The sequence below is a fragment of the Achroia grisella genome, unplaced genomic scaffold, assembly GCF_030625045.1.
Source record: "Achroia grisella isolate CSIRO2021 unplaced genomic scaffold, CSIRO_AGI_Agris_v1 utg149, whole genome shotgun sequence".
In the NCBI taxonomy this organism is placed as follows: domain Eukaryota; kingdom Metazoa; phylum Arthropoda; class Insecta; order Lepidoptera; family Pyralidae; genus Achroia; species Achroia grisella.
The window spans coordinates 3,636,317-3,649,421 of NW_026712644.1; the positions used below are offsets into that span (position 1 = coordinate 3,636,317).

General features: G+C 34.7%; 2 protein-coding genes across 2 annotated transcripts in view; one reads left to right on the forward strand and one right to left on the reverse strand.

Annotated features, from left to right (window-relative positions):
* LOC131855729 (synaptic vesicular amine transporter) overlaps positions 1-13,105 on the reverse strand; it is a 98,319-nt gene that overhangs the window by 58,301 nt on the left and 26,913 nt on the right. The window lies entirely within an intron of this gene.
* The window catches only part of LOC131855730 (probable serine/threonine-protein kinase kinX), a 29,364-nt gene continuing 27,211 nt past the window's right edge, over positions 10,953-13,105 (forward strand). Inside the window, exons 1-2 of the mRNA XM_059207028.1 lie at positions 10,953-11,091; positions 11,792-12,062. Coding sequence (XP_059063011.1) covers positions 11,021-11,091; positions 11,792-12,062 — 342 coding nt within the window. The 5' untranslated portion in view covers positions 10,953-11,020. The remainder of the gene's footprint in view (positions 11,092-11,791; positions 12,063-13,105) is intronic.

Consider the following 13,105-nt stretch of genomic DNA (forward strand, 5'->3'; position numbering starts at 1 on the left):
ACCCGCCTACTATATCGGTATACGCAGGCGGGGCACCAGTGGAGGATGATAGGATGAACATGAGGTCATGGCAGTTCCATAAAATAATAAGTGTAATACAGTGAAAGTACCAGGATAACATGAAGTTACAGGCAGTTGGGTGATGTCTTTGGTACTGTTCATGTATATATAGGCGACGGTTGACACTCTCTATATACAATAGAACCGAAGGTCTTCCATAATAGAATGGTACACTCGCCTGCTATAACGGTAACGTCATATTGTCCCAGATTTTGCAACATTTTTCATTGCAACTCCGTTTATTTTTGTCGTAACGTTGTGCTATATATCAGGCTACTCGAACAAATACTCCAATAGACTACTGCTATTGAGTAAAAACAACATATGCATGATGACTAAGGCCCTCACAGGACACTGCAAATTAAACAAGCATATGGCTAAACTAGGCCTATGCACGACAAGTATCTGCAGATTCTGCCAAACTGAAGAGGAAACGCCACTACACATCCTATGTGGTTGTAGCCCACTCACGCATAAACGAAATATCTCCTTTGGAAAGTTTACACTCTTTCCCGAGGAAATAAAAACCGTCAGGGACAAGAATTGAAGGATATTCTTAGGATTCTTAGGATGCTCCTAAGAATATCCTTCAATTCTTGTCCCTGACGGGTCTAGGTAGCGAACTTTGAAAAAGGGCGAGCACAAAGATCTATGTAGGTCGCAGTGCTACAGGTGCTACAAACATCTGGCAATAGGGGGGGGAAAGGGGATTGTTATGAATGTGGACTGATGACCTATTGCTAGCAATGTATGGTACATTGCTAGCAATAGGTCAGGTTGACCTCCACGCGGTACCCCCTGGAAACCATCGTGATAAATTCCTGGAGAATTTGTCACGATGGGCTGACTAACCTGACCTCATGCTCATCTTATCATCCTCCACTGGTGCCCCGCCAGCGTAAACCGATAGCGCTGGCGGGTGCACCATACAATTATCATCAATAAAAAAAAAACATCTGGCAATAGCCCAAACAACCCAATAAAAAAAATATGCTATATACAGACACTCACAAATAATGTCTTTCTATTGGTAAAAGAATTTTGAAAATCGGTCCAGTAGATCCAGAGATCCCTACAACCTCACAAACTTTTTTTATACTAGAATGTTGACAAACAAGCATAAAGCTCATCTGATGGTAAATGGTTACTGTAGCCCACGCCTGAAACATCAGGGATGTCAAGGGCACGTTTCCGACCCTTAAGAAACCTTAATACATAGACATTAATACATAGACTTAATCTGACAGAGAGGCAATTCAAATTTTATATTAAACAAATGTTATGTAAAAAAGCCTATTATAGGATAGATGAATTTATAGATGATAGCAATATATAGCAAGAATAAGTTTATTTGCGGACAACGTTATAATATATTTTTCATACTGCTTTTATTGATATATGATAGCGTAGCGGCTTTTGTATTGATTGCCGCATGCATCCTCATGTAAAGTGCGAATACTGTAACTACCATATAGTAATTTTTGTAGCTGTGACGTGATCGAGTGGAATGAGTAGTCATGCTCACTAAAATGTCCAGACATGTGGCGGCGTGGTGGGCCGGGTCATTGGGCTCCCTAAAATATGGTCGAGCGCAGTGATGGCTGGCTCATCCGTCATACTCGTGAACGAGTGCTGCTTGTAGGGACTGGTCTGCTCTTATCACTACGACTGATTTAATCCTATTGTGTTTTTATATTTGAGCCTAAATAAATTAGTGCTGGTTGGTAATTTGTATTCACACGTTTCGACTTGTAAAATGTGAACTTATAAGGATTGTTTAAAAGAGCAACACACAAGTTTCTTGCTTATTCTTCTTGTGATGAGACAGCTTTCCAAATAAGCGGTAGATTTAAAAAAAATGTTGACAATGCAAAAGTGCTTAAATTAAGTTTATTGGAATAAATGATTTTCTATTCTATTCTATTCTAAATATAAAATAGGAGTTGGTGATAGAAGTTTGGGTATGTATTTTAATGCCAAATAATAAAATATAAATTTCTGTCGAAATAAATAAGAAAAACTTTTTGGGTGAGCCACCTTTGACACTTAGGGGTATAAAAATTAGTTATAAACCTATTCTCAGATCTACTGAATATAAATATAAAATTTCATCAAAATCAGTTAAGCCGTTTCTGAGGAGTATAAACACGAAATCTGTGATACGAGAATTTTAAATATTTGACTACCAGATCCGGCCACGCGTTGCTGTGGCCACAGATAACATAATATTACATACTGTGGCTAAAGGTTCTTGAATAAAATAATATTGCGACTATAAATTGAGATGTAAGCTATCCTATCTTTCAAGTTGGATCAAATTGCACACAATGTGCAAATCAAATTTGCAATCGGTTCAGTAGTTTAGGAGTCCATCGCGGACAAACAACGTGACATGTAATCTATACATATAAATAAAATTGGAGTGTCTGTTTGTAATATTGAAAGAATAATTTTTACTACATGCAAATGAATATAAATACGGTACATACACCAAAATATATTTTTTTTACAATTTTTGTCTCTGTCTGTTTCTTTGTTCCGGCTAATCTCTGAAATGGCTGTACCGATTTTGACGGGACTTTTTTTGGCAGGTAGCTGATGCAATAAGAAGTAACTTAGACTACTTTTATTTTAGAAAAACAAAGTTAATTTCCACACAGACGAAGTCACGAGTACAGCTATTTTTTATATATAAAGATGGATGAATTTTTTATAGGGAGAACTAAAAAAAAACGTCAAACGCATTATGGAAATCGAGAACCTACCATCGTATCACTAGAGGCAAGTTTAATTTCCACTCGTACTATATTTAGAATGCCAATAGATTTTTATATTGAGAAATAAAATAGTCCGATGCCGATATAGCAGATAATAGGGGCAGATAATTGAGATCTAGTTACTGGGTACAGGGTGGGGAGAGATTACGAATGGCAGAGGTGTTACTAGGCAATAAACAGGGATGTTACGGAACTCCGTAATAATAAACCGAAACTGTCGGATATCCGATATAAAGGAATATCCGTAACCGTAAGAATCGTAAGAATACGGGGCTCTTTTGGAAAGTAAAAAAAGCTCATTAGATAAGAGGAACTGCGTAATTGTAACCGAAACTGTCGGATATCCGATATAATGGAATATCCGTAACCGTAAGCAATGCCGTCTTAAACTAGGGGCTCTGGGGCACACAAGAATACGGGGCACTTTTGGAAAGTAAAAAAAGCTCATTAGATAAGAACAGTTACATTACTGATTGATGAAAAAAGTATAGTGTGCCCGACAAAAATCTTTTGAGAGTAAATGTGTGAGAAAAATTGTCAGTCCTGCAGGGACCCTGAGAATGGGGGCCCTGGACACGTGCCCCGTGTGCGCTTATGGTAAAGACGGTATCGACCGTAACCGAAACTATCGGTTTTTGGCATCAGTATCCATCACTAGTCACCCCCTGGTTTTGGAAATATATTTCGTGTACAGAATTGAACTCTACAGAATTATTATAAGTATAGTGTACGAGGTAGCATCGTACATTATTTCGCAACATTAACATTTTATTTTACATTTCACATTTCATTAAAATCAGTTCGCATTCGGTCATCAAGGACGCCGCGCGTACTCATTACAATCATTAATCAGTTATATTTTAAGTTTCAATATACAGTTTTAATCAAGTTTCTATCAGTATCATTTATCAGTTTTACCTATCAGAATCTTTATAGTTTCGGTACAACCCGAACATATAGATTAATGTGTTCAATTTCTATGGTTATTTGTTTATTATTTGTGTTATATATTTACTTTTGTTTATATTTTTAATATATTTATAGGGCCGGGTCATTGGGCTCCCTAATATATGGTCGAGCGCAGTGATGGCTGGCTCATCTGTCATACTCGTAAACGAGTGCTGCTTGTTGGGACTGATCTGCTCTTATCACTACGACTGATTTAATCGTATTCTGTACTTATATTTAACCCTAATAAATTAGTGCTAGTCGGTAGTTTGTATTAACACGTTTCGAATTGTATAATGTGAACTTACAATAATTATTTAAAAGAGCAACACACAAGTTTCTTGCTCGTTCTTCTTGTGATTAGACAGCTTTCCGAACGAGCGGTAAAAAAAAAATTATGACTATTCAAAAGTGCTTAAATTAAGTTTATTTGAATAAATGATTTTCTATTCTATTCTAATTGATTGAAATACAATTGTATTCATGATTATCATTGTTTGTATCGGTCTGAGTGATTTTTTCTATTTTATTTTTTGGAAATACGTAACTTCAAAAAAAAATTCGTATTTATATCAGTTGTCTAGTACCCATAACACAAGCTCTGCTTACATTGGGACTAGATGGCGCTGTGTTTATTGTCCAGGGTTATTTATTTATAGTGGATGTAGTGGGTATGTTGCACATTCACATATAACTATTATTGTAGAACTTGAAGGTAGGTCTATTAGTTAAATAAATCAAATGTCATCCAAACATTGTTTGACTCGATACACATACAACAGTGGATATATCTGTTTTTTATACTATGACATGGAACGGGGGTCATAGGGCGCGAATAATACTTGAATAAGAAAGCCTGGTATACATGGCGCTGATAATCTATACATCTATACATATAAATAAAATTGGAGCGTCTGTTTGTAATATTGAAATAGCCGCTCTTTACTATAAATGTGGTTGTTATGAAAACAGCTAACGTAAAATTTTGAATTCAGCTGTCTTTAGTGGACTGTATTTACGACAATTGGATTTGAGCAAGATTGATAATTTGGAAGGCACTCACCTTGTACTGCGAGGATTGCCGGTTCGGTTTCAGCAAGGCTTCCCAGAACTCCGGGCTTGTCCGAACTTACTTTTTGAACGGGTTACCTGTTTACCGCCAAAACCGACAATAGGTGCTTTCCAGTATAAACTCTTGCGTTCCTTTATTATTTCGTACTTAAACTAATAATATTCACGAATTTAGTTAAGAAATCTATATAAAATATCGACAATTACGACAGCGATCATCAGAACACTTTTTTTCGACAACGACAAAGGCGAAACGACTTCCACCCTCGTAATTTCTTTTAATTTTTTTTTTTTTTATTCTTTACGGCATTGGATATCGCGATAATGTTGCCGTGCGTATTATTGTGAATAGTGAACAATGGTACATACACCAAAATATTTTTTTTTACAATATTTGTCTGTCTGTCGGTCTGTTTGTTCCGGCTAATCTCTTGAAATGGCTGGACCGATTGTGACGGGACTTTTATTGGCAGGTAGCTCATGTAATACGGCCGTCACAATCGGTACTTAAAATATTATTATTTTAGAAAAATAAAGTTAAATTCCACGCGGACGCAGTCGAGGGAACAGCTAGTATTTTATATGCTTTAAAATTAGAGGATAAGAGGCATGAGCTATTAGTTCTCTGGAATAACAACGTATGAGTATCTCAAGAGTGGTATCGCGTAATTATGTAGTGCTGATCATGTATTTTATAATAATAATAATCTCATATTACATTAAATGAAAATCCCGTACATGTACAACTATTGCCATGCACGCTCGTCATTCAAGTAATCGTTTAGTGAGTAATAGATCTTGCTCAGTAAATATGATTTAACAGATGTTTTGAATTTATTTAAGGGTAATTCCAATATATCCTTTGGTATCTTATTGTAAATTTTTATACCTATTCCCATAAAAGACCTATTGACTTTTTCTAAACGATACTTGGGGACAGCAAGTTTGTCTTTAAATCTAGTATTAATATTATGAATATTGCTATTTTTTGGAAATAAGTCAAGATTTTTATGAACATATAGGATATTTGAATATATAAATTGAGAAGCAACGATGAGAATATTTGCCTCTTTGAATTTCTCTCTTAATGAGTCACGACTCTTCATACAGTAGATCGCTCGAATGGCACGTTTTTGTAATATGAATATATTTTTAATATCTGCCGCTTTTCCCCATAATAATATTCCATAAGAGAGTAAACTATGAAAATAACTGAAATAGACCAATCTAGCAGTATCAGTATCAGTGTACTGTCTAACCTTACGCACGGCAAAAGCTGCTGAACTCAGTTTCAACTAAACTACTCAGCGAGTTTGTTTTTAAATCTAGTATTAATATTATGAAGAAATAAATAGCAGCATGTAAGCCAACCACAACACTCAACAGGCAGCCGGCGTCCGGTTGAGACGTGAAGAGCGTGAAACCAAATTGAAATTCATTCGTTTACTTCTGTCCTTTATTTCTACATCCCTTCCAACGATATTTATAATTATATTAATCATCATTGCCTTGCCTTTATCCCATTATTTGGGGTCGGCGCAGTATGTCATTCTCTTCCACTGCTCTCTATCAGTCGTCATATCTAAACATACTCTTCTTTTATTCATATCATCTTTCACACAATCTATCCATCTTTTCTTAGGGCGTCCCCTCCCTTTGCATCCATCCACATTCATATTATACACTTTCCATAAGACATGGTCCTCATTCCTCCGCATAACATGCCCATACCAGCTCAATCTGTTACCTCGCAACTTTTCTATAACCGGCGCGACTTTCAAACTCGTATATACTCATTCCTTATTCTGTCATTCCTGGTAACCCCACACATCCATCTTAACATTCGCATTTCTGCCACATGCACACGCCTAATTTATAATTATATTAATAATATATAATATTAGAAAATTATAACATAAACTAGCCGCACCTGCGACTTCGTCCGCGTGGAATTTAACTTTATTTTTCTAAAAGTAGCCTAAGTTACTCCTTATTACATCAGCTATCTGACAATAAAAGTCCCGTCAAAATCGGTCCAGCCATTTCAGAGATTAGCCGGAACAAACAGACCGTTAGACAGACAAATTTTTTTAAAAGTGGTTCTTTGGTGTTTGTTCTGTATTTATATTCATATGCGTGTAGTAAAAAAAATACCATATTACAAACAGACACTCCAATTTTATTTATATGTATAGATAAATGAACTGGATATATGTTTGTTATTCTTTCACACAAAAAAGACTAAATGGATTTTTACAATAATATAGCTAACATTAAAAGAACACGCGGATTAAACCGCGGGCACAGCTAGTAATAAAAATAACCCAGGACAATTCACGCAGCGCCATCTTTTTTTGTAATTGGAGAAAATCCCAGACAGAAATTTTAGGTGGTTTAATGAAAATAAAGTGAATTTTACGCGGACGAAGTCGCAGGTAAAAGCTAGTAGGTTATAAAAATAAAGAATTCAGGTTAACACAATTAAATATCATATTATGCGAGGATATCACATTATCATTATGAGGAGATATGAACAAATCAATATCTATTGTTATCGAGTAGATAACACAATAAGAATGCCAGTAGTCCCAACCGCGTCGGTCAATATACGCGTTTACATATACTTTCATATATATGTAACATATAACTACATATTTAATGAACAGTACATTAAAAAACGATCAATCGGTGATAAGTGCATATAGTTTTTGTGATTACGCGGTGCAATTTTTTTTTTTAGTTTTTCCCGTCGAAGGGAAAGGCGAAAGGACACAACCCATACAGCCATTGTAGTAGTTACACGTTGCAAGTGTCAAAATAGCGCGCGAAAAAACAAAATTGACAATCAATTAGATATTTTTTCTTTTTTTAGGGGTTAAGCCAAATATATTATTATGCTATAAGTGTAAGAAAAAGAAATAAATGATATAGTTCGGTCGGTAATGTTATTAATATTATCTTAATACTAGTTATACCCGTGGATTTACCCGCGTGAAATTTATAGACATAGGCTATGTGTTATTATGAAATATTATTTATTTTTATTTATTTTATTTATAAAATTACATGCTCTCGGTGAGTATTACAATACTATACCAATGCACTCACCAAGGAATAAACGTATGCAATACTTACATTAACAATAATAGTCATAATAGCAATATGGTCATAAAAAAAAACTAAGAAATAAAATAAAAAGAAAAGAAAAACAGCAACTATATAAATTAAAATGATATTAATAATCTAGAAATATACTAACAATATATATAAGCGATATTGTTGTGAAGTTTCATTATATCATATTAAATCCATTCAGTTTTTGCCTGAAAGAGTAACAATCCAACAAACTATACATCCATCCATCCAAACTCACAAACTTCATTACATAAGATAATTTGATAGCATTAAAAGGAATCAAATGATTCATTTTTTACAAATACTAGTGTAGTATTGTAGGTCTAAGAGGAGTTTCTATGCTTTATTATTTTTTTGGTTCCATTCATCTTTGAAAGGGTTTCTATGCCTGAATTTTTTTTTTTGGTTCGATTTTTCCCTTTTTAGGGAAAGGCAAAAGGACTCAGCCCATACAGCCATTGTCTTCAGTTATGCCTGAATTATAATTCTTAGATAGGAAGTGTCAAATAGCCCGCCAAAATCGAATCTGTCACTAACTTTTTTTTTAAATTATTTAGATCTGTGTCAAGTATAATATGCCATAATGCCATACTGATAACCTGTGAATTACATACTCTGTGGTAGAAAAGATGTATTATTAATTTTCATCACACCTTTTTCTCATTAAGGTAGGCATATACAATTGCACGCTAAGTAATGTTGTAACTTTTTTTATATGGGTACGTAATTAACTTACTACTTAATTAATACTTAATTAACGCAATTAACGACTACAGACTTGGAATACTCTTGGCCGCAGCTGGCCTTTACAGCTTCACCGGACGATAGGGGCGAGTGTAGATGGCACTCCAAACCAAAGGAAGGACTTATGGAGCGGCTGAAGGCCAACTCCCGCCTGACGCATATGACTTTAGTCTGGCATCGCTAGGGGTTCGAACCTCGGCTTAGGATGTTATAATTTCGATCCCACTTTGAATTGGACGGGGGATCGATCGAAGAGGCATATGGCAACAGCACCACAGGTGATCCTTCATCGAGTGTCATCCATATTGTCATTCCAGAGTACTAAGGTATCATACCAAGTAAGGAGTTACACTCTGAACGCGGTAAAAATAAGATCTTTATTCATGTCCTGCGCGAAAAAAAATAACGACTCTGTCGTTATAATAATTAATTATTTATTTGGTTGCTACATGGTAATTTTGATCTTACAATATATGTAATATAAGTACACGACATACCCGTAGGGGTATGCAAATATTGAAATTGATTTCCAAAAAACAGCAATATTCATAATATGAATACCAGATTTAAAGACAAACTTGCTGTCCCCAAGTATCGTTTAGAAAAAGTTTATAGGTCTTTTATGGGAATAGGTATAAAAATTTACAATAAGATACCAAAGGATATGTTGGAATTACCCTTAAATAAATTCAAAACATCTGTTAAATCATATTTACTGAGCAAAGCCTATTACTCACTAAACGATTACTTGAATGATGAGTGTGCATGGCAATAGTTGGTCATGCACTGAATTTTCATTTAATGTTAGACATAGACACCTATATAAAATACATTGTAAATAAACTGGCTTTAAAAAAAAAAAGTAATTCAATTGAGTTTCTTGCCAGTTCTTCTCAATTGGATCTATATACCGAACTGGACGGTAGGGAAAAAATAAAATTATAATGTAAAAATTTGACGTTCATAAGCGGCTAAAATGTCCTACATGAATAAATGATTTTTGAATTTGAATTTGAATTTGATATCATAATAATTTTAATAAAATATGTCGTTAAATTTCTTTTCATTAAAAATATTATAATAAGTACCATTATAAAATAATAAATGTCACAGTATTCCACTAATGTCAATCAATATTATTAAAACTATAATTGCATGAAGTCAGAATTCGTATGTCAAATAATCCTGTGGCTAATTCTAAATAACTTCAACTTCTTCCTGTAACGTTGCCCCAAAATGCATTATATTACATTGTTTGATAGCATCAGGAACATTTCCTATATTAAAGCATTTTTGTTGTTTCTGTCGACCCCAATAGCACAATTGATATGCGTGTAAGCTAATCTTATATATAAAATTCTCGTGTCACAGTTTTTGTTCCCATACTCCTCCGAAACGGGTTGACCGATTCTCATGAAATTTTGTGAGCGTATTGAGTAGGTCTGAGAATCGGCTAATATCTATTTTTCATCGCCCTAAATGTTAGGGGTAGTCCACCCTTATTTTTTTTTTTTATTTTAAGGCAATACAACGTTTGCCGGGACAGCTAGTATATATATATATATATATAACTAGCTGACCCCTAGAACTCCATTCCGCTTCAGAGTTAAATAATATGTCACTGATTTGCTGAAGTTTAGCAAAGCAATACATTTCTGAACGCACGCTGTTTAACAGGTACGAACAGTTTGTATGGGGAAATAAAATTGTTGTTTTTACTTTTTCTGGACTTCCACGCAGATTTCAAACTATAATTAGCCAAATCGGTTCAGCCGTTCTCAAATTTTAGCGAGACTAACAAACAACGATTCATTTTTATATACTATAGATTTAGCATACCGCTTTACTTCCAATGGTCGCGGGTTCGACTCCTCGCACGGCACAAACAATTGTATTCATGAGTATGATTGTTTATATCGGTCTGAGTGTTTTCTATGTATATTATGTATGTATTTACAAAAAAGTTTTGCTCAAGATTTTAGGCAATTACCAATACTAAAAAAAACGTTATCAAACTCCCCGTATTTAAACTAAACTCGTAACCTTCATGTGGGAGTTGGCCTTCAGCCGCTCCATAAGTCCTTCCTTTGGTTTGGAGTGCCATCTGCACCCGCCCCCTATCGTCCGGTGAAGCTGTAAAGGCCAGCTACGGCCAACATCATTAAATAATCCGCAAATATATTAAAGCCGAAATGTTGTAGGAAACTGCAGTACAATAATAATATCTAAATATAGGTAACAAATGAATAAAATTTGTTATCAAATAATTATCATTGTAATGATAAATGAGTAATGATTATATGGAACACGGCGATCATAGTCGACTATTGAAATTCTTGCTGCCTACAGCTCAAACGTAAGTCTTAATAGTTTATAATAAAAAACTCGCATCTTAGTTTTTTTTTTTAATGTACTCAGTAAAAAAAAACTTTTCAAAACTTTTCAGTCCCCGTAGTAATGGGGGCTGAAAACCAGCGCTGTATAAGTGCACCTCATTAAGATTGTGCTTATATCAGCAACAGCTGAGACAACTCCTATTGCCAACTTTCTATATTATAATTAGTTTCTTATTGTAAATTGTATAAACTGTATTCGCACAACCACACGGTTCCGTCCAAAATTCTTACGCCATTCAGGCTATCTAAGTTTGGAATGACTTAGCTCTTGATATACGAATAAATTTTCTTTTAATATATCTGAATTTATAACTTTTTCTCTTCGCTCGATTCTCTTTTTTCCATTTTTTCTATTCTTTCTTTAGTTCTGTGACTGTCAGACTATTTGATATATATTTAAGTTTATTTTATATATATGTCTATATATGTTTCGTATTGTGTATATATACATATATTCGTTCTGTTTATATTTTGATTACATTTTGTTAATCATTTATTATATTTGCACCGCCAACAATTACTCTCTGCGCCACCTATGGTTGCCTGGTAGAAAATGCCGCATGGTGTTAAGTCCGCCAAATGTACTAAACTATATTTTGTATTATGTGAAGTTAAATAAATAAATATATTGCCCTATATACTCATTAAAAAAACTTACAGAAACAAAATGGCGGAACCGGAAGTACACGAATTAAAAATCGAGTATATAAATCCTTCGGATATCGAAAGTGAGGTACCAGGCAAGCAGGAACTTAGAGAAGGTGACGTGAACGCAGTTGTCATTGATAACTCGACTTTAGACGATGACATTATAGTCGAAACTCCCGTGGACTATGTGCTATCGCCAGTGATAACTGTGACAAAAGAGGAATCAACTTACACGAAGGGAGATTTGAAGTTGCAAAAGGTGTCTGTAAATGAAAACATATCGGTGAGTTATCAACACTTGTTCAAAAAACAGACTTTGCCCGGAAAAACAATCGTTAGGACAGTGGAAAAGTTTGAATACAAATATTAAATTAAATGAATAAAATTTAATTTTGCGTTATACAATTTCGTTTCATTTATTTGAAGTTACAGATACAGTCACGGCACGGTACGGCAGCACAGACTGCGTTTCGGACAAGTCAGAATCGAATGGGCAATATAACTTTGAACTGACGTACAATTTTCGGTAAAGTTTTAAATATCTTTTATTTGCCTTATTAACATAAAAAAATATAATTATTCTAACTTATAATAAACATATTAATTTTGGGCTTTTCTAAATTCTAAAAACAATAGTTTTTAACAGTCAACCCACACCAACCTGCGCTGTTTCAAGGTTATGTCAACTAATGTGACCAAATAACCTTGGAACAGCGCAGTTTGATGTGGTTTGACTTTTAAAATCTATGTACGTACGTCAGTTCAAAGTTACATCGCCCATTCGATCCCGACCTGTCAGAAACCTAAACTGAGGTGCCGGATCTTAATATGAAATAGATCTCAATAGGAAACTAACTTGTGGCCGTGATTTCAAATGACTGATTAGGATTTTTTTAGGGATGATAATGAAATGGTGTACCCGCCTGCGCTAACGGTTTACGCTGGCGGGGCACCAGTGGGGGTTGATAAGATGAGCATGAAATCAGGTCAGTTAGCCCATCGTAACAAATTCACCAGGAATTTTATGATTAGGATTAATGATATACAAGACTACTCGAAAGCATAAAACGCGAAAAAAATACAATATACTAGCAGACTCGGCCATGCGTTGCTGTGGCTGAGGTTAAATAATATTGCGACTATAAATTGAGATGTAAGCTATCCTATCTTTCAAGTTAGATCAAACTGCACACAATGTGCAAATCAAATTTGCAGTCAGTTCAGTAGTTTATAAGTTCGTGGCGGACTAACAACGTGACACGTAATTTTTATATACCTATAAAGATTTTAAAAAAGCCTAAAAAAATATTCTCTATAAAGACCTAT